This window comes from Protopterus annectens, chromosome 8.part0 (genome assembly GCF_019279795.1).
Source record: "Protopterus annectens isolate FY-2018-M chromosome 8.part0, PAN1.0, whole genome shotgun sequence".
Lineage (NCBI taxonomy): Eukaryota > Metazoa > Chordata > Ceratodontiformes > Protopteridae > Protopterus > Protopterus annectens.
The window spans coordinates 1,382,136,950-1,382,159,733 of NC_056741.1; the positions used below are offsets into that span (position 1 = coordinate 1,382,136,950).

At 42.6% G+C, this 22,784-nt stretch overlaps 1 protein-coding gene across 2 annotated transcripts in view; it reads right to left on the reverse strand.

Moving 5' to 3' along the window:
* The window catches only part of PAFAH1B2 (platelet activating factor acetylhydrolase 1b catalytic subunit 2), a 395,905-nt gene that overhangs the window by 118,171 nt on the left and 254,950 nt on the right, over positions 1–22,784 (reverse strand). For both annotated transcript variants that reach the window (XM_044080967.1, XM_044080966.1), the window contains one exon: positions 19,666–19,755. In XM_044080967.1, coding sequence (XP_043936902.1) covers positions 19,666–19,755 — 90 coding nt within the window. The remainder of the gene's footprint in view (positions 1–19,665; positions 19,756–22,784) is intronic.

Sequence of the window (22,784 nt, forward strand, 5' to 3'; positions counted from 1 at the left end):
GCGTAGGAGTGGGTACCAGTGTTGGCGTGGCCAGTCTGGAGCAATCAAAATAATTTTTGGCTTGTCCTGTTTGACTTTTAGCAGAATTTGGAGAGCAGAGGCAGAGGGGGAAAGGTGTAGACCAATAGGTTTTTCCAGCTGAAGGACAGCGCATCCACTTTCCAGGCTTTTTTGTGAGGAGTCCTTGTGCAAAATTTGTCCACCTGGTAGTTCTGGGGGGAGGCAAATAGATCTATATCTAGGGTCCCCCATTTGCTTGTCAACATGTTGAAAATCCGTGGTTCCAGTTTCCACTCGTGTGGGTCCATGAGATTTCTACTTAGTCCGTCTGCCAGTGTATTCAGTTTTCCTGGCAGGAATTGAGCTTGTAGTTGCACTTGGTAGCTCAAGGCCGTGTTCCACAATGCCATGGCTAGTCTGCAGAGGGGGTAGGAATGCGTACCCCCCTGCTTGTTTATGTACCTCATAACCGTGGTGTTGTCTGTAGTTACCATTAGTTGTCTTGGATGAATGTAGTCCTTGAAGGCTGTCAGAGCATTCTGTACAGCTAACATTTCTTTTTGATTGATGTGTAGGTGCATTTGATTTGGGTTCAATTTGCCCTGAATGCACTTCCCTGTCAAGTGAGCCCCCCATGCATAGTCTGATGCGTCTGTAGTTAGGGTTTAAGCGGCAGAGGATAGTGTGAATGGCAGTCCCTTGTTTTGGTGGCAGGCCTCTGCCCACCATAGGAACTCTAGGTGTAGGCATGGTATGATAGGAATCATAGTTTCCAGGCTGTGACAATGTTGACTCCATAGACTTAAGTACCACTGAAGTTTCCTCATATGCAGTTTTGCCTATGGAATTAACAGAATGCAGGAGGCCATGAACCCCAAGGCTTGCAGTATTTGTCTTGCAGATAAGCAGGATTTTTGTGGCCACTTGTTTGAAGTAAGTTACCAAATTAATTTTCTTTTCTGGCGTGAGGAAAGCCATCTGGGCAGTTGTATTCAAGCTTGTTCCCAGGGATGTAATCTGTTGAGAGGGTACCAGTTGTGATTTCTTTTCATTTATGGTGTACCCTAGACAAGTTAGAACCCTTTTTTAAAAACGCCAGATGCTTTATAAGTATGGCCTGGTTTTCTGCCTGAATTAGACAATCGTCCAGGTATGGATATATATGAATATTTCCTTGCCTGCAAAATGCAATTACTTGAGCCAGGCACTTTGTGAATACGCTGGGTGCAGTAGACAAGCCAAAGGGCAGTGCAGAGAACTGATAATGCAAGTAGCCTGCTTTGAAGCATAGGTATCTTCTGCAAGATTCCCTTATTGGGATATGCAGGTAAGCTTCTTTTAAATCTAGAGTTGCCAACCAGGCATCTTTGCCTAGCATAGGAAGTAACTGGTGAAGAGTCAGCATCTTGAATTTTGGAATGTCCAGAAAGATGTTTAGAGTAGACAGGTCCAGAATTGGGCGCCGTGATTTGTCTTTTCTGAGTACCAGGAAAAGCCTGGAATAGAAACCTTGCCCCTTTTCCTCTTCTGGTACGGGTTGAATAGCCCCCATGTTTAAGAGGGAAAGTACTTGTTTCTGAGCCTCTTCCCACTTTTTTGGGGGCAGGTCTGGCCACCCGTTTGGTATTGGCAATGTGTGGAAATGAAATCTGTATCCCTGGGAAACTATATTTAAAATCCATTTGTCCTGGGTTATGAGTTCCCAGTATTTTGCTTGAACAGCAATCTTTCCCCCCCAAAGGGGCGGCTAAAAGTTAAGTGCTTGGTAATTTTAAAGGAAAGTCATTGAGACTGTTTACCATAGGGGGGTGTCTTGTTACTTTCAGATTTGGAAGTGGAGGCCCCCCCCCATTGCTTAGTTCTGAGAATCCCTTGGGACTGAAACCTGGTGGTTTTGTTGTGTCTGGGTTTGGCTTGAGTGGATCTGGAAGGAGCTGGAAAGGACCAATTATTAATAGGCCAGTGCCACTGCCAACTAAATCTTGGAGGTTGCACTTGTAAGAAATCTTTTACAGTTTGCATAGATTTAGCTTTATCTTCAATCTTTTTTAGAACTTCTTCAGCCTTATTGCCAAACAGGCGGCCCTGATTTAAAGGAGCATCCAACAATTTTGCTTTAACATGATCAGGCAGAGATTGCTCCTTAAGCCAAGCACGCCTTCTAAGCACAAACCCAGTAACAGCAGCCCTGCAAGAGGCCTCTAAAGAATCAAAACCACATTGCAAAGTATATTTTCCAACTTGTTCAGCAGAATGCATTAAGTCCTGTAAAATTTTACTTTCCACACAGTCAGGAATCAACATCATTTTCTGTTTAAGCAGTCCCATAATATGCTGTTGCTATTTTAGCATATGAAATTGGCAGTTTAAAGCCCTGATTGCCAAGGTAGCAGAAGTATAAACCTTTTTACCCCATCTATCCAGCGCCCTGGAGTCTCTATCAAATGGGGTAGGATTTTTAGCAGTAGAAGCCTTAATGCCCTTGGGCCCCTGAAAAATGCTTTCTAGATCTGCAACAGGATTTTTGAAAAGGAACTTGAGGGACTCAGGAACCCTGTAGTATCTGTCAGGTTTACTGGGGGCCAGAGGCAGGGAATCAGGGGCCATACTGGATTCCGAAAACACATCAACAATATCTAGTACAGGAGGTATAGCCAAAGGCCTATGCTGAGGTAGGAGGAGGAAATCCCTAAGCCTCTTTTTAGATTCAGAAAATTCATGACTTTCCCAGTGGAAATGCTCCCTTAAGGTATGTAAAGTTTCCCCAAAAGAAAAGTCCTTGGGAGGGAAGCAGAGGGAATGGAATCCTCTGCATCAGAATCCTCATAAGTAGGTATGGACAAATCCAAGTCATTGGAAGAATTAGAAGAAACAGAGTCCTGATCAGAAGAGTCATAGTCAAGCTCAATCCTAGGCCTCTTAGAAGGGGGGGGGGGGGTTGACTACCCCTGATTAGAGTAATAAGATCTTCAGCCATTTTGATCATTTGTTTTTTAGGCATAGGGGCCTGAACATGTGGCCTGGGCGTCAGTTTTTTAGACGTAGATTGAGATTTAGGCCTTATAATAGAAGGTGGAGTCAGTTTAATATGCAAGTCTGTAGGCCTGAATACACCCTCAGAAGCCGGTGCCTGCACAGTGGCTCCGGACCTATCCAAGGTAGAGACATCCGCAGGTTTCACAGGTGAAGCATCTTGTGGCATACCGGACTCCGAATGGGTCTCAGTTTAGGCCTGCGTGTCAGAAGTAGCAGGTGTCAGGGGCTGTGAAAGTACCTCACTGAGTACAAGCGAACTGGCGACTGGCTTAGGAGAAGCGTTGTTGGCAGTTTTGAACCTTGACGGCCTGTCTCTTGTCTTATTTGCATTTTTTTTGGAATTCCGGTAGTCGGGTGGCTAACCGATGTCAGTTCTGGATAATTAAACCAAGAACCGAAACATTTAGAGGCAAAAATGTACTGACTGACAGTGCGCTGATTAAATAAAGCACAAAACCGACAGCAAGGTACGTCGTGGTCAGGGCCTAGGCAAGGAATACAGTACAAATGAAAAACTTTATGAGGTATTTGCTTTCCACAAGTAATGCAATTATTAACTTTTAATGACATCGGTAAGGAGCAAGAAAAAGTTTCCCCAACAGGGTACTTCGCTTTAAGTTGAAGACTTCGGTTCTGAAACTCAAAAATAAAAATTTCAGGAGTTGGCCGACCGGTACTTGCGAACTGCTTCTGCTTCAGGCACCGCACGGCAAGAAAGACTTGGTGTAATGGCGTTGGCTGCATGTTTTATACCCCTGACAACCTGACGTCATGGAAGGAGAGAGAGCAACCGACGCAGGACCCAAGACTTTGTTAATCAGGCCAACTGAGGGCAACCTGCCAGCAAATTACCCAAATGTAATGACTGCAACAGTGAAACACGAAGAACATCACAATAAAAGAAAATATTCATGTTAGGATATGAAAACGGAATACAAGACCAAGACAAAATACAGACAAGCCTAATAACAGGGGAAATAAAAAGCAGCAACAAAATGGAAGAAGAGAACCTACAAGAACAGCAGACGTGGAAAGGCTAATGAGGAACTCACCACATGGAAAGAAGACTTTTTTTTTTTTATTATACAAAGGGAAGCGAAGATTATTTAAAGAAAATGGGCAGGATGGATAAATGAAGAAAATGAAAGTAATACTGGAGAAGTTTACAGGAGGTACAGTTGTGTACATTTACCATAAATGTAGATGTTCGAGTGTATTCACTGTTGCAGTCATTACATTTGGGTAATCTGCTGGCAGGTTGCCCTCAGTCAGCCTGAATAACAAAGTCTTGGGTCCTGCGTCAGTTGCTGTCTCCTCTTCCATGACGTCAGGTCATCAGGGGTATAAAACATGCAGCCAATGCCATTTTACTCAATTTTTCTTGCCCCAGATGTCAGGTGCCCCCTCAAACAGGGAGCAAATATGCATACACACATTTTATATATATATATATATATATATATATATATATATATATATATATAAAAGCACTTTTAGAAACATAAACTTTACTTTCAACTAAAAGCAAATACACCACAAAGGCTTTTGAGTATAGTGAAGGAAAGAAAAGGTATAGAATGGGGGATGGCGGGTGGTTAACCTGGACTGCAACAGTGAATACACTTGAACATCTACATTTATGGTAAGTGTACACAACTGTACTATGTTCTTCAATTTTTACTGTTGCAATCATTACATTTGGGTAGAATCCCAAAGCTATGGATGGGAAGATGGAACTAAACAGCTTTATGAGTGGCTACAAAGCCCTGCAGGACTGCAGTGGCAAAGCCTGCCCTGCATTTAGAGAAGAGGTGTAAATGATAATGCTTTCTGAAGGCATGAACAGAGCTGCAAGTAGCAGCTTCTAGAATGTCTTTGGTTGGGACCCCTCTGAGAAAAGCTGCTGAAGTAGAGGCAGCCCTGGTGGAATGTGATCTGATTCCTTTGGACACAGGTTTACCATGGTGCAAATAGCAGAAACGAATGCAGTGGTTTATCCATTTAGAAATAGTCTGCTTTGATACAGCCTTCCCCTCTGATCCCGCAGCAAATGTTACCAGTAGTTGCTCAGACTTTCTTAGCGATTTGGTACTGGTTAAGTAGAATCTTAGTTGTCTGTGTACATCCAATGAATTCAGAATCTGCTCCCCCTTGTTCTGCGGATTTGGGTAAAATGTTGGCAGGTGAATGGTCTGGTTAAGAGCCACACTGGAAACCACCTTAGGCATAAAAGAAGGATTGGTCCTGAGGGCCACCCTGTCTGGGTAAAATATAATGAAAGGCTCCACCGCCATGAGAGCCTGTAGTTCTGAAACCCTTCTTGCTGAAGTGACTGCCAAAAGAAAAGCTGTTTTCCAAGACAGAAAGTTTATATCCGCAGTAGCTGCTGGTTCAAAAGGAGGCAGGGCGAGTTCTTCCAGCACAAAATTGAAGTCCCATGCAGGAGGTGGTGATCTCCTGGGAGGCCTTAAATTTTTGGCCCCTCTAAGATACTGTTTAAGCAGTGGATAAGAAAAGAGGGGAGGCTCTGTATTGTAATGAGCCGGGATGGCAGAGGCATGGATTTTTATTGAAGAAAAAGATAGGCCCTTGTCAAGCATCTCAGTTAAGTATTGTAATATCTGAGGAATATTGGGCTTTGCTGTGTCTATTTCTTGTGCTTGGTTCCAAGCACAGAATCTCTTCCATTTATCAGCATAAGATTTTCTAGTACTAGGCCTTCCGGCTTCCAAAATGACATCCATCACAGATTTACTGAGAGGTGTGGTTTGAATAATTAGTTGATTAGCCATGCTGCAAGATTCAGAGTTTGTCTGCCGAGTGTGCAGAATTTGATAGTTCTGCTGAGACAGTAGATGAGGCATTTGAGGCAAGTACCACGAAGCAAGATGTGACATATTCCTTAAAAGCGGGTACCAGTGCTGGCGAGGCCAGTCTGGAGCAATTAGGATCATTTTTGGTTCGTCCTATCTGACTTTTAGTAAGACCTTGGAGAGTAAAGGCAGAGGGGGAAAGGCATAGACTGATGGGTTTTTCCAACTGAAGGATAGAGCATCTACTTTCCATACTTTTTTGTGATGAGTTTTTTGTGATGAGTTCTTGTGCAGAATTTGTCCAACTGATAATTTTGGGGAGAGGCAAAGAGATCTGTCTGGGCTCCCCCATTTCTGTGTTAACATGCTGAAGATTTATGGATCCAGTTTCAATTTGTGCGGGTCCATGAGATTTCTGCTTAGGTCATATGCCAGAGTATTTTGCTTTCCTGGCAGGAATTGAGCTTGAAGATGTATTTGGTAAGTCAAGGCTGTGTTCCACAAAGCCATGGCTAGTCTGCAAATGGGGTAGGAATGTGTACCCCCCTGCTTGTTTATGTACCACATAACTGAGGTGTTGTCCGTCTTTATCAGTAGTTCTCTTGGATGAATTAAGTCCTTGAAGGCTGTCAGAGCATTCTGAACAGCTAGCATTTCTTTCTGGCTGATATGCAGATACACTTGGTTTGGGCTCCATTTGCCCTGAATGCATCTCCCTGCCAGGAGGGCCCCCCAAGCATAGTCTGATGCGTCTGTAGTTAGGGTTTGGGTGGCAGGGGGTAGAGTGAATGACAGTCCCTTGTTTTGGTGACATGTCTCTGCCCACCAAAGAAACTCCTGTTGTAGGCAGGGAATGAGAGGAATCATTGTTTCCAGGCTGTGACAGTGTTGACTCCATAAACTTTTTAGGTACCACTGAAGTTTCCTCATATGCAGTCTCGCATATGGAATTAGTAGAATGCAGGATGCCATGAACCCCAAAGCCTGCAGAATTGGTCTTGCAGATAACTGGATTTTTGTTGCCATTTGTTTGAAGTATGTTGTCAGTTGCCTTTGTTTGTCTGGCGTGAGGTAAGCCATCTAAGCATTTGTATTCAAGCTTGCACCCAGGAATGTAATTATATGAGAGGGTACCAGTTGTGATTTCCTTTCGTTTATGGTGTACCCCAGGCATGCGAGAAGCCTTTTTACAAATGCCAGATGAAGTAAAAAGGGTCCTTGTCCTCTGCTTGAATGAGACAATTGTCCAGATAAGGATAAATTTTAATGTTTCTTTGTCTGCAGAATGCAATTACTGGTGCCAGGCACTTTGTAAAGACCCTGGGTGCAGTAGATAAGCCAAAGGGCAGTGCAGAGAATTGGTAATGCAAAAAACCTGCGCTGAAGCGGAGGTATCTTCTGCAGGATTCCCTTATTGGGATATGCAGGTATGCCTCTTTTAAGTCTAGAGTTACTAACCAAGCATTCTTGCCTAGCATAGGCAGTAGCTGTTGTAACGTCAGCACTTTGAATTTTGGAATGTCCAGGAACGTGTTCAGAATCGATAAGTCCAGTATTGGACTCCATGAATGGTCTTTTCTGGGTACCAGGAAAAGTCTTGAATAAAAACCTTGTCCTTTTTCCTTTTCTAGTACCGGCTGAATAGCCCCCATATCCATGAGGGACATGACTTTATGGGCCTCTGCCCTCTGGTTTTGTGGCAGATCCGGCCATCTGTTTGGAATTGGCAAAGTATGGAAATGAAATCTTTACCCCTGGGGTACTCTGTTTAATGCCCACTTGTCCTGGGTAATTAACTGCCAATTCTGAGCATGAAGTGCTAGTTTTCCCCCCAAAGGGGCTGCCAAAAGATAAGTACTTGGAGATGGTACAGGAAAGTCATTGAGACTGCTTACTTTAGGGTTGTGCTTAGTTTCCTCCAGATCTGGAGGTGGAGACAACCCCACTGCTTTGACCTGTAAGAACCCTGTGATTGATACCTGGAGCCTTTTGAGTGCCTGGGTTTGCCCCGAGTGGCTCTGCTGGACACAGGAAAGGACCAATTTTTAGTTGGCCAGTGCCTACTGAACCTGGGTGGCTGCACTTGCAAGAAATATTTTACAGTTTGCATAGATTTAGCTTGGTCTTCCATTTTCTTTAAAACCTCTTCTGCCTTATTACCAAACAGAGTATCATGCTGCAAAGGGGCATCCAACAATTTAGCTTTAACATGATCAGGCAGATTTTGCTCCTTGAGCCAGGCATGCCTTCTAATCACAGATCCAGTAACGGCGGCCCTACAATAGGCCTCCAAGGAATCAAAACCACATTGCAAAGTATGCTTTCCAACCTGTTCTGCTGAATGCAATAAATCCTGTAACTCTATTTTCCACACAATCAGAAATCATAATTTTCTGTTTTAGTAAGCCCATAACATGCTGTTGATATTTAAGCATGTGAAACTGGCAGTTTAAAGCCCTGATTGCCAAGGTTGCAGACGTATAAACATTCTTACCCCATCTATCCAGCGCCCTGGAATCTCTATCAGAAGGGGTATGATTTTTGGCTGTAGAAGCCTTAACCTTGGGACCCTGAGAAATAGTCTCAGGATCAGCAGCAGGATTTTTGAAAATAAATTTGTGGGAGTCAGGATCCCTGTAATATCTGTCCAGCTTACTAGGAGCCGGAGGCAGGGAATCAGGAGCCATGCTCGATTCTGAGAACACATCATCAACAATGTCTAATACAGGAGGTATTGCCAAAGGCCTATACTGAGGAAGAAGGAAATCCCCAAGCCTCTTTTTTGATTCAGAGAAGTCCTGACTCTCCCAGTGAAAATGTTCCCTTAAAGTATGCAAAGTCTCTCCAAAAGAGTAATCCTTAGGAGGAGATGCAGATGGGATGGATTCCTCTTCATCAGAATCCTCATAGGGTGGAATAGAAAATTCCTGATCAGAAGAGGAATCAGAAGAAATGGAAACCTGATCTGAAGATCCATAATCAGTGCCTTGCCTAGGCCTCTTAGCAGGGGGGGGGGGGGGGGTTGGGAACCCCTGATCAAGGTAATTAAATCCTCAGCCATTTTGATAATCTGTTTTTTAGGCATAGGGGCCTGAGCACGTGGCTCATGTGTCAGTTTTTTAGACATAGAAGTTGTTTTTGACCTTGTTTTTGTTGCTGGCATCTGTTTAATATAAAAATGTTGAGGCCTGAAAACACCCTCAGAAGCCCGTGCCTGCTCAGCGGCTCCAGACCCATCCAAAGGACAGACATCCACGGGGGGTTCAATACTCTGAGAATCTCATGGCATACCGGACTCAGAATGGGTCTCGGTAGAGGCCTGCGACTCAAAAGTAGCAGGAATCAGGGGCTGCGAAAGTGCCTAACCGGTGAACCAGCGACTGGCTTAGGAGAAACTTCGTTGTCGATTTTGGACCTCGACGGTCTGTCTTTTTCCTTGCGTTTTTTGTGAACTCTGGTAGTTGGATTGCTAACTGATGACATTTCAGGATAGTTAAATCTTGAACCAAAATATTTAGAAGCAAAAATATACCAACACTTAATAGTGCATTGGTTAAATCTAGAACAAAACCGACAGCAAGGCATGTTGTGATCAGGGCCTAGGCAAGGAATACAGTACAAATGAAAATCCTTATGAGGTACTTGCTTCCCACAAGTAATGCAATTATTAACTTTTACTGACATCGGTAAGGAGCAAGAAAAAGTTTCCCCAATGGGGTACTTAGCTTTAGTTTGAAGACTTCGGTTCTGAAACTCGAATACGAAAATTTCAGGAGTCGGCCGACTGGCACTTGCGAACTGCTTCTGCTTCGGGCACCGCGCGGCAAGAAAGACTGAATAAAATGGCGTCGGCTACATGTTTTATACTCCTGACGTCATTGAAGAGGAGACAGCAACCAACGCAGGACTAAAGACTTTGTTATTCAGGCCGACTGAGGGCAACCTGCCAGCAGATTATCCAAATGTAATGACTGCAACAGTGAAACATGAAGAACATTCAAGCCAAAGTAATGGAAACTTAGTTGACAAAGGCAGACTGTACATAGTTTTTTTTTTCAGTTGAATTATAAGGGACAGTGAGACATAGAAACTTAAGAACTAGATAATATGAGATTTTCAAAAAAACAAAGGAAATATGTATATGTGAGGAGCTGCACATGTATCTGGTGTGTGTGTGTGTGTGGGGGGGGGGCAAGAATGGAATTATAGACGAGTGCAAAAGTGATGCATTATTAATATTGTGGTAAAGAAAAATTAAGAATATAAAAGGTGGCTGCACACTGTCAGTAGCTGGGAAAGAAAACACACCATTGGTGAGCATTGTGCAAGCGTTAATATTTTGTGAAGTGGTCAATAAATAGTTGATGTGCAAAAAATAAAAACCTTATGTGCTCTGAAGTATGCTAAACAAAAGCTCCTAGAAAGAAGACATCAGAGAACAAATACAAATGTTGTTCTTGCTCCACCTCTTGCTAAATTTCTATTCCTTTTTCACTTCATTCTATATTAAACGGGGTTGGGAGGGTGGCCTAATATGGTTAAGGTGTTTGCCTTACAAACACAAGGTACAGGGTTTGAGTCTCACAAGGGATAATTGGCTAGGCTTAAAATGGCTCGCAAGGGCAGTTAGCCTAGTACTAATCTATGAACCTATGAACTACTCCAGCTGATATTCTACTCTCTCTCTCATTACTACATCTTTCCCTCTAGCTATTTTACATCCATGTTCTTACCTACCTTTTTCTGCTTGTGGTCTATAATTTCTTTCAATTCATAATGTAAGATGCACTCAATTTTTTTCTGAATGCATGCTGTTCATGTGTATTTATTAATTGTTGAATTTCCTGCTTACTTTCTGCTGTACAACTTTTCAAAAATTGTACTGTCAAATCTTACCTCTTGTTATGTGGAGCTTTTCTCCCCAGGTATCCACTGAAAAGGGGCTCTGCCCAGTCAGATCATCCTAGTACATAAAGAAATGGAAACACTTCTTGAAAAAAGTCACCTACTATAATGTAGGGTTACCACCTGTCCCACTTTGCGAGGGACAGTCCCTCTTTGGGCAGTTGTGTCCCTAAAAAAAAAAAAAAAAAATGGCAAATGTCTGAATTAGGACAAAAAAATTTTTCTTTATTTTTAATAGTTGCATTCAAAACCACCTAAATGTTATAAGAAACAGAATAAGCAACTGTAAATGCTACAGAAATAGCTTTTATTTAGCAAAAAAAGTTGTTTCTCTTGTTACTGTATATGGGTATGTTTTTTTTGCAAAAAAATCTGATGTTTCTACAAAACATGTCCCACTTTGGGCAACTGAAAAGGTGGCAACCCTACTATAATGGCAATTTGTTTCAACTCCCAGGAACTACCAATGTTTTCTGCAGCAGAACACAAACACAGCTGCATTACCAACCCAGGACACCGTATAAACATCAATTCTGACTGCCTTGCCCTTTATCAGGCAGGCAAAGAGTTGGCTGGGGATCAATGGAGTTCACCTAGAAAGAAGTACAACAGAAGACCATGGGCATGCACAATACACTGAAAGAATTCATACCCCTCAACTTCATGGGAAAGTAAAGACTACAAAAATACATTTACTGACTATGATTTTTAATTGTCAGCACTTTTACAATAATAATTAAGCTCAACTAATCTTGTCTTAAGGTAGACCGCTCCTACTACACTACAAGTTGTCATTAAACACAACAGGTACACATTGAACCAAAGTGAAAGGAGAAACAAACACCAACCACGAATATGGATACCTAGAAAACTGAAATGGAAAGAAGACTTTTACAAGGAATAGTCTAAACAGCATCTTTCAACAAAAGATTATATATTGTGCCATGCTAGACTTTTTTTTTTTTTTTTTTTACATTTGTTTTACTAAAATAAGGGCCTCTTGCTGAGATTAGCCTTTTTTTATATATATATATATATATATATATATATATATATATATATATATATATATATATACAGTATGTGACAACAATCAACTATTTTAAAAAGAGGGATATTTTGGCCATTTGGCAGTTATAAAAGTTTCATGTGTTTTGCAAAAGACCGACAAACTTCTGCATTTCTTAGTAAACAACAACCATTATGATGAGTTTTCCCTAATTTGCAGATGACGGTAAGCATCCTGAATGTACAAACAGCATGAAGTACAGTTTTGTACCTACCATAAATGTAGATGTCCGAACTGGATAGCATCTGCAGTCATAACAACTGGGTTGTCCTGTCGTCAGGCAGCCCTTCAGTCGGCCGGATTCCAAAGTCCGGGTCCGGCTTCGGCTGATGTCGCACTTCACCTGACGTCATCTCTGTTGGTCTTCGGGTATAAAGGCATCAGCCGACGCCATTTTCTTCAGTGTTTCTTGCCCCAGATGCCAGTAGCCCTCTTGGAGGCTAAAATTTGGATAGATGCCAATGTTTCCAAAAAGATAGAGGTAAACACAAAATAAGCATGTATGTACATATATACAAACAAATACACCATAAAGACTCCCCACCAGCTAGCTATTAGGAGGGTAAAACACCCTAGGAGTACCACAGAGGGGAAGGAGGAGAGTAATCCTGACTGCAGATGCTATCCAGTTCGGACATCTACATTTATGGTAGGTACAAAACTGTACTATGTCCTTCATGGATGCATCTGCAGTCATAACAACTGGGTAGAATACCATAGCCAACTAGCGCAGGAGGATAAAACTAGATTATGGTGTGTTTAGGATCCCTTGCAGTACAGCAGTGGCAAACCCTGCTCGGGATCTGGAATATAGAGGCAAATTATAATGCTTGGCAAATGTATGCACGGAGGTCCAAGTAGCTGCCTCAATAATGTCTTTGGTTGCCACTCCTCGTAAGAAGGCTGTGGTAGTGGCTGTTGCCCTTGTAGAATGAGGTCTTATGTTCTGTGGAATTGGTTTTCCATGGAAGGAGTAACAGAATCGTATGCAATTTCCTATCCATTTGGAGATTGTCTGTTTGGAAATAGCTTTTCCTTCCCTTCCTGTTGCATAGGCTACAAAAGTTGGTCAGTCTTTCTGCTATTTTTGTTCTGTCCAAGTAGTAGCGTAGCTGTCTATGTACATCCAAGGTATGCAGTATTCTTTCCCTCTGTTTTGTGGGTTGGGAAAGAAGGTAGGTAGGTGGATTGCCTGGTTTAAAGACACTCTGGATACCACCTTAGGCATAAATGTAGGATTAGTCCTCATGGACACTATCTTGGTGGAAGATTAGGAAGGGTTGCACTGCCATTAAGGCCTGTAGTTCTGAAACCCTCCTTGCTGAAGTAATTGCCAGTAGGAAAGCAGTTTTCCATGACAGGTGTTGTAGGTCTGCTGTTGCTGCTGGTTCAAAGGGTGATAGTGTCAACTTTTCTAGCACAAAGTTTAAGTCCCAAGCTGGTAAAGGTGGTTTCCTTGGAGGTTTTACATTCTTGATTCCTCTGAGGAACTGCCTGAGCAAAGGGTGCGAATAAACAGGTGGATCAAAGCTGTATTCTGCTGAAATAGCTGCTGCATGTATCTTGATGGAGGAGTAGGACAGGCCTGAATGAAGAAGTTCGGCCAGATACTCCAGAATGTTAGGCATATCTATGTTTGACACATCTTTTCCTCTTTCAGAACTCCAAATGACAAACCTTTTCCATTTTCCAGCATTGTTCCTTCTTGTTGAAGGTCTGCGTGCTTCAAGAATAATGTCTTTAACTCTTTGGGAAAGTTCTGGATTAGCTGCTGCTATGTGATGTTCCATGCAGTCAGTTGCAACGTTTTTAGGTTTGGATGTATGATGCTGTAGTTGTTCCGAGTTAACATCAAAGGCATCAGGGGTATTGGCCACATATTGTTCCGAGACATGCCCCTCAGCAGTGGGTACCAGTGTTGTCTTGGCCAGTTTGGAGCTATCAGGATTATCCTTGGACGTTCTTCCTTGATTTTTAGTAATACTTTGTGTATCAAGGGAAGAGGTGGGAATGCATATGCTATTAGGCCTTTCCAGCTGAAGGAGAGCGAATCCACTTTCCATGCTAGTGGGTGGAATGTCCTTGTGCAGAATTTTTTGAGCTGGTGATTGAGAGGTGATGCGAATAGATCTATCTGAGGCATTCCCCATTTCTTTGAGATGGTCTTGAAGATGTCCCGGTGCAGTTTCCATTCCTCGGCATTCGATGTGGTTCTGCTTAATACGTCTGCTAGAGTATTTTCTTTTCTCGGTACAAATATTGCCTGTAACTGGATGTTGTAGCTGAGTGCCAGGGTCCACAGCTCCAAAGTCATTCTGCATAGGGGGTATGAATGAGTGCCTCCCTGTTTGTTGATGTACCACATGACTGTGGTGTTGTCTGTCCTTATCATCAACTGGCCCTCTTTGAGAAATGGTCTGAACTTTTGGATTGCCAGTTTTACTGCCAGCATTTCTTTTAGGTTGATGTGCAGGTGAAGTTGATCCTGTGTCCACAATCCTTGCACGCATTTGTCCAGCATGTGGGCCCCATCCTAGGTCTGAAGCGTCTGTTGTGATGGTCTGGCTTGCTTGACATCTGCGAAAGGGTAGGCCTGGGTTTGACTGGCATGCCTGAGCCCACCATAGGAACTCCTGTTTTAAGCATGGAATTAGTGGGATTTCTGTTTCTAGGCTGTGTCTGTGTTGGGACCATAAATTCTTTAGGTACCACTGTAGTTTTCTCATATGTAGTCTGGCAAGTGGGACCAAGATTATGCATGATGCCATGAAGCCCAAGGCCTGCAGTACTTTTCTTGCTGTTAACTTGTTCAGCTTTGTTAGTCCCAAGAAGTAAAGAGGGAGTTCTTTTGTTTTTCTGTAGTTAGAATGCCATTTGTTTTACTGTGTCCAATTCCGCGCCCAAGAATGTTCTTGTTTGGGATGGTATCAGCCTTGACTTTTGTAAATTGACTGTGTATCCCAGTGCTTGTAGCAAGTAAATGACCCTTTGTAAATCTGTTGTCAGCTTGCTTTTGCTGTCCCCTTGTAGCAGGCAGTCGTCCAGGTATGGGTAAATTTGAATTCCCTGTAGTCTGCAATGGCGATTACTGATGCCAGGCATTTTGTGAATACTCTGGGCAGTAGATAAGCCAAAGGGCAATGCTGAGAATTGATAGTGCTCTGATCCTGCAAGAAAACTGAGGTATCTTCTGCAGATTGGTCAATGGGGACGTGCAGGTATGCCTCCTTGAGATCTAGAGTTACCAGCCAACACTCCTTGCCCAGCATGGGAAGAAGTTGCTGTAGGGTCAGCATTTTGAATTTTGGGACAATGATGTATGTATTTAAGGCGGACAGGTCGAGAATTGGTCTCCAACTTTTTTCCTTTCTTGGAACTAGGAATAGTCTGGAGTAGAACCCCTTTCCTTGATCTGCTGTTGGCACTCTTTCCACAGCTCTCATGTTTGCTAACTGCATTATCTGTTGTAGAGCCTCTGTTTTTTGATTTGGAGGTAGATTTGGCATTCCTCTTTTGACTGGTAAAGTGTGGAAGTGGAACCGGTAACCTTGATCTATGGTTTGTAAAATCCACTTGTCCTTTGTTATATAGTGCCAGTTCTTTGAAAATAAGGTTAACTTTCCGCCTAGAGGAGCTGCTATTTGTTCCCTGGTAGGCGGATTTAGGATTAAGTCACTGTGGTTGTGTTGATGTAGTGGCAGTGGTTGTGTCTGTGCCTCTGTTGTTACCTTGCCACTGTCGCCCTGTGTAGGCACCTCCGCTGGATTGGTTTCTGCCTCTGGAACGCCTATTCCTGCCCCTTTGAGATCTTGTGGAGTCAGGAAAGGACCAATTTTGGCAGGCCAGTTCCTGCTAAACCTTGGGGTTGAACCTGCAAGAAATCTTTAACCGCTTGAACAGATTTTGCCTTTTCTTCCATTTTCTTCATAACCTGCTGGGCAGGTGTACCAAACAAACTTGTCTTATCCATAGGAGCATCTAGTAACTTTGCTTTAACATGATCCGGTAAAGCTTGCTCCTTTAGCCATGCATGCCTTCTTATCACTGTGCCAGTCATGGCTGATCTAAATGAAGCCTCCAGTGCATCATAGCCACATTTTAAGGAATGGTTACTAACCTGTTGTATGTTATTTACCATTTCTAATACATATTTCTTATCAAGAGATTCATCAGTGGTTAGTTTTTAGTTAACTGATCAAGCATAAACTCTTGGTATTGTATCATGTGAAACTGACAGTTTAAAGCTCTAGCTGAGAGAGTAGCTGAAGTGTAGACCTTTTTGCCCCATCTGTCTAATGACCTTGCTTCCCTTTCAGAAGGAATAGGGTTTTTAGCTATGGTCGCGGCTACTGCCTTGGGACCCTGGGATATAGTTTCGGGTCTGCAAGTGGGGCCTTGTAAAGGTGGTGATGAGTGTCTGGCACCCTGTAAAACCTGTCTGGTTTGGCAGGGGCTGGAGGTAAAGAATCTGGTGCGGAGCAGACATCATTGAAAGCATCATCCACCACAGAGAGAACAGGAGGTATAGCTAAGGGCCTGTGTTGTGGAAGGTGCAGAAAGGTTCTAAGTCTTTTTCTGGAGTCTGAAAAATCCTGTTGCTGCCATTGGAACTGCTCTCGCATGGCATGTAAGGTTTCGCCAAAGGAGAATTCTTCTGGTGGGGAAGCAGCTGGAATGGATTCTTCAGCATCAGAGTCTTCAAAATTGGAGAAAGGAGCCTCTGGCTGGTCAGTTATGTCTGATTCATCGGCAGAATCATCAGATGACACTGGCTCAGGGGGCTCTGCCCTAGGTCTCTTCTCTGGGGGCTGAGATGCCCTGTCTGGGTGAGATTGAGATCCTCTAATTAATGAAATTAAATCTTCTGCCAGAGTAAGCATTTGAGAACTAGAGGAGGGCCTGGTTGTAGGGGGTTTAACAGGCACTGTTTTAGTAGTCTTGGCTGCTTTAGCCCTGGCGAAGGCCTTAATGGACATGGCTGCTGGAGGCCTAGCAGCACCACGAGCTGGGGTAGAGACATCCAAGGGAATGGTGTCTGATAAGTCAGTGGCAACCATCGTAGTGGATAAAATTTCTGAGGCCGATTCAAGAGTGGTAGCAGGGGTCTCAATTGTAGAGATAGTTTCAGCTGTACTTTGATCAGTTTTCTCGGTTTCGGCCAAAACCGAGACACTCGCGGTTTGCTTAACCATGGTTTCGTCCGAAACCGCGGACCGTGAGTGTCGGTCTTTATCTTTGCATTTTTTGGCAGATTGGGTAGTCGGAGGATCCGACGGCATAATGTACGCAAAATCAGAACCGAAAAACTGTTCAGCAAACTCCGATCGACGCCTAAGCGTTTGTCGGTTGAAGGAAGCACAGGCCGAACAGGCTGCTACGTCGTGGGCTGGGCCTAAACAAGGCAGACAATAAGAGTGGAAATCTTTATGAGGTATTTGTTTCCCACAGGTTAAACAATTATTAACTTTTTCTGACATCGGCTGAGGCAAGAAAGAGTCCCCAACGGGGTACTTAGCTTTAGAAGTCTTCGAAGTAGTATTCGGTAGAAGTAATCTCTGGATCCGACCGACCGGCACTTGCGAACAGCTTCTGCTTCGGGCGCCACGCGGCAAGAAAGACTGGGGAAAATGGCGTCGGCTGATGCCTTTATACCCGAAGACCAACAGAGATGACGTCGGGTGAAGTGCGACATCAGCCGAAGCCGGACCCGGACTTTGGAATCCGGCCGACCGAAGGGCTGCCTGACGACAGGACAACCCAGTTGTTATGACTGCAGATGCATCCATGAAGGACATCTAAAAACACAAAAACAGAAAATAGACTGCAGTGTAAAAGGAGAACTTCTGCTTTGCAGTGGAAATGTAGAGATCACTGGAATCCATAATAGACTTCAAGTGTGCAGTTGCTTGGTGATCTAAAAAGAACTAAACAGTAAAAACATCCAAATTTGTCCTAGAGGGAGTGGCTAATCTTTTGGAGATAGCACTTGACATCTGAAGTACTATGCTTCTCTTTTTTTCTCTCATAAAGAATACTGGGCAGTTCAAATAATACAGACATCTGGAGATAAAAACATTAAAGAAACAACTTCAAGATGCATGTCTTGAGCAAGAACAGACAGATGCCCAGAAGGGCAAATCCTATGCCAGGTGGACAGGAAGGGTGATTGTTTAGGAGGAACTAAGGAAGAACCTCAAGTATCCCTACAGAAAGAGCCTCTACCAGCCTGAAGATGCAGAGGATAATGCAGCAGCAGTAAATACATCCTTGCTTTTAACCAGCAAACTTCTGTCGACTCTTTTGCTACTGCTGCCTTAGCTTTTGTCTGATTGAGATAGGAACAAAAAAAAAAAAAAAAAAAAAGCTCTACTGGCTCCTTTGGGAAACATAAACAAGTGAAAGAGAAAAGACTTTTCAAAGCCGGTATCTACCTCAAAACCAAAACATGGAGCATCTGTAACCAAGTGTTTCCAAATGTCACCATGACATACTCAAAACAGGGCAAAGATAAAGACATGATGCAAAATACTTCAATGTTTACTGCTAGATGTGTCTGAAAGGAGGAAGGACACAGCTCAAAAGGCAAGACAGATGGGTCCTGTAACCCCCCAGTGAGATAGGAGGAGGTATATGAAGCATCCACACTATCACCCACTTCCCCCTTGCAATAGTACATCTCTTCCTTCTCATTTTCCTACTATACAAGGGCTTTAGGTTACAAACTTTTTCACCTTTTCTGAGGGTGTGGTGACGAGAGGCGCCTGTCAGCCCATTGTGACTTCCACTCATGGCACTACCAAACAAGAGCACAATTTTGATGGCATCATCATCTATACAGCCATTAGAGGGGTTCGACATTTGAATTCAATGCTTTCTCCCTACATACCTGGTAATATTTTTTAGGTGCGAGAATGCAATGTACTGTGGGGGCTGTTACTAACTCCCACAAGTGACGCATACCAAAGACTGTGATGCCAGAGATACCATTATGTCCTCTAATCATAAACAAGGAATATTAACAGTTTGCATGCCCCGAGACAAGTACCCCTCCCAAAAAAAAACAGACATTATCCAATCATTTTTCTGCCTCCCCAGTAAGGTCCTCCAGTGTTCAGACCAGAATTCAACAGGACAGAAAATTCTGACATGTAAACTGACGGACCCGCCACAAGGCCAAGTTAAAATGGTGTAAAGTCAAATATTCTGAGCCATCATGCTTGGAGTCTAAACGAAGTACACCTTGTGTATGCTGTATCGCGTGATCTTAGAATTTGCTTACCACTAGCATACTTCTTAAATGTAATGAAACTCAAGACTATATAGAACATCAGAATCCAAAAAAGTAAATAATTTGAAAAATGGCACAGAATGTGAACAATTACAGGGGGAGCTCTGTTTTCTCTGAAAGGTAAAAAAGGCTGAGAGAAGTGAGACCACCACCAAGATGAGAAAGCACCCGACAGCATCAAGGGGTAGTCTCCAAAAGTCAAACTAAAGCAAGACAGATCCAAGACAAATGTAGGAACAAAAAAATATGCTTCCTGCTGCCTGTTCATCTCAAAGGACAGTACATGGACTTTTCTAAATTTTAAGTAATAGTAACTGCCCAATCAAAACCACTAATTTTATGCTTACCTTAAGAATAAAGAGGAAATTATCATTGCTTCCGTACAAGCCTGTTTTACACACAAAACAATGGAATATTCATGTTAAACAGTACTACAAATATTCCATGCATTACTTAGGATAGCAAAGCATTCTTAAAATTTAAGCTCATAATCCAAAGTAGTAAACAATTAAAAATACAATCCATAAAACAGTTTAAAAATATTAAAATATTACCTCATACTGATGCAAAAGTTGTACCATGGAGTCCCCCACAAACAGAACGTCTGGTTCCTTATCTTTACACTCCAGGACAAAACGGTTATGCTACAACCGAAGACAAAAAATGTCATTCACTGAAACACCCAAATGCAATACTGCTTTACACATTCCAAATGCCCTTTGTGGTCCACATAATTTCAAACTGGTTTGAAAAAAGTCTCAGAAAGTTTTATTTTCCATGTCTGGCAACTTACTGCAGAGGATGTAACAAACTACATATGCTGCACTCCTGGATTAGACCTCTCATCTTCACTGGCATATAGTAACTTCTGAAAAGAGAAACTTGATCCTAGCGGATTTACCTTGTTAACAAATAAGACAGGGACAACAGTGAATGACATGGTTTACTTATTCAAAGGACAACTAAAAAGGTTTTCCTTCTTATCCTGAATTTTAAACTAATGCCTATGCATTAAGTGGTTATTTTCTAATCTGTTCCATCACAAAATTGCCTAAATGAAAAAAGGGTGAGGGGAGCTGCCACACTGCACAATTTAATTTTACTATCAAGATTTGCAGATTATCTTATGTAATTTTACAGACACAAAGTATACTGTGCTGAGAACAGCATTTATTATGACATCTCCACCAACTTGCACCGACTCTATTCAGATTGTATTTTGACAGGCCACAGTAACATTATCACTTTGTCTTAGTGGCCACATCATACACTATACTTGGCTGTTAAGCTTGAAAGAGTAGCTTTACTCAGTGTTTTTTCCCCAGACTCGGAACTGAAACTCCGAGCCAAATTTCCAGTTGGGGTGTTAAAGCTGGTCATTTGTAACTAAAGTTACAAATGACTTTAGGTAACTAAAGTACCTTGAATAAAAAGTTTTTTACCTAGCGGCTAGAATCTGTGACCTAGTTAAGTTTCACAACGTAATAAAGCTCTGATAATGCAGATGAATTAGTGTTCCTTGAACATACATGATCTAGATACTGTAATATTTTTGGCATAAAATTCATTTGCCGCGATGGTGCAGCAGTAGTGTTGTTGCCTGACAGCAAGAGGTTCTGCCATTCGATTCTCAGCTGGAGTGAGGGGAGTGCCTTCTTTGTGGAGTCTGCATGTCCTCCCCACGGTTGGGTGGTGTTCGAAAGACATGCGTAAATGGACGTGCCTTCGTTGAAGGTTGGATGTCGAGCTGGCACCTCAGCGTTCAAGAAAATCTACTGCCAATCATTAGTGGACCGGAGTTCCGCTGTGACGACCCCTAACCGGGAAAAGCCGAAAGACAAACAACAATATTCATTTTTTTCAGCTACTGTTGCAAAAAACCTAAATGTGCAATTGTGAAAGCAATCTGGCTGTCCAAGACATTTTCCCCACTTTAATACAGGTGGCAGTTACTTCAAGCAGTCACATACTTTCAGAAACTAATAGCTTTACTTTTTATCAGAAAGATTACAGTTAAGTTGAAAAACTACTTCAGATGTAAATCAGTAAAAAATAATACAAATTTCAAATTTTTGATCTATGAAAACAAGTCATCTTGCAGAGCTGGCTAATATTGTGTTTATTCAGTGTTTCATTTGTGTTTATGAGTCTGTTACTAAACAGACTCACAAAAACACAAATGAAATACTGAATACACACAATATTAGCCAGCTCTACGGGCATACACAAACAAACCCTGGTTGGAACCAAAGTGACCAGAGTCTGAATAGCAGTTCAGGCACCTGCTGTAGCTGGCATAAGGGAAGGACAGAAATACTAAGGCTTAGCTTGCACACCACTTCTTAGTGGTGGTGGTGTAATAGACATGTTAACAAGGCACAGACAATGTCAATCATTAGTAGTGACTGGGGATTGGGGGAGGTTGTAACACAGCAAGGGTAAATAAATGCATCTGTACATGTCAATGTGGAAATACTTCACAAAGGACCACAGTACATGGACCGTTCAGCGCTTAACAACAAGCGTAGGGAATACAGAACACGAAGCAAAATCTTGGATCCTCAGCTCACAGATATCACTCACAGAGCTCACAAAAAGTCTTTTGTTTTTTCCCAGTTAGGGGTAGCCACAGCAGATCACCTTTCCACTAATGATTGGCAGTGAATTTTTACAGTGTCGAGTTGCCAGCCCGGCACCCAAATTTCAAAGAAGGAACACCCACACATGCACACACCTACCTGCATGTCTAACATTCACTCAGCCACAAAGAGGACTCCACACAGAAGGCACTCCAGCCAAGGATCGAACCGGAGAACCTCTTGCTGTGAGGCGATAACGCTAACCCCTACACCACAGCAGCCTTATACTCGCAGAGCTCACTCTATATCCCAAATTGCTTGACTCTTGCCTCGGAGAATAAATGGGCCAAAGGGCTCTAGCTCAGGAGACAAACAGGTTTGTGGCGCAAGATGAGATAAAAAGGCCACAAAAATAAATACAGAATAACACAAATTCAAAATGCTATACAATAATCACACATGGGTCCCCCTACCTCTATTGCCCTGCTCCAAGTATATTAACTGGAGCCATACAAACTGGGTAAATATAATAGTAAGGGGAGCAATTTCCCTCATCTCTGAGCTGCACAACCTCAGAGAAAGTACAAAATAATACCGAACGTAGCAGTCCGTGCAATTAAGCACCGACAATCCGCAACCTCCACTTATGGAACCTTTCTTTGTATGCTGGACTCAGCATTGCGCAGGCTAGGAAAGTATTTTGTGAAATCCTTGACATTTGGGTGCAGCTGTCCTTTAAGATAAGTAACAGCACCTCAACATGAAAAGGAAAGTGGTAAAATATGCGTGGTCTAACATGAACACATTTCCAGTGTCTGTATGTCCAAGCCTGTTCAACTTTTACAGTATTTCATTATACATGATTACTTCAACTTTTAAAAGAAATATCTTAAAAACTCAAAACAGGAATGGATGCCAAGCAACTGGAAATCCTTAACAAAAACACTACCCAGGAATCTCAGAAGCATTTACCATGACAAACACCCACCTCCCTGCAATAATTATCTTGTCATGTCTAAATTGCACTCGTGAAATATTACTTAAAGAAAGGAAGGCATCCAACCTAAACGCCAGTCAAAACATATTGTCTGGTA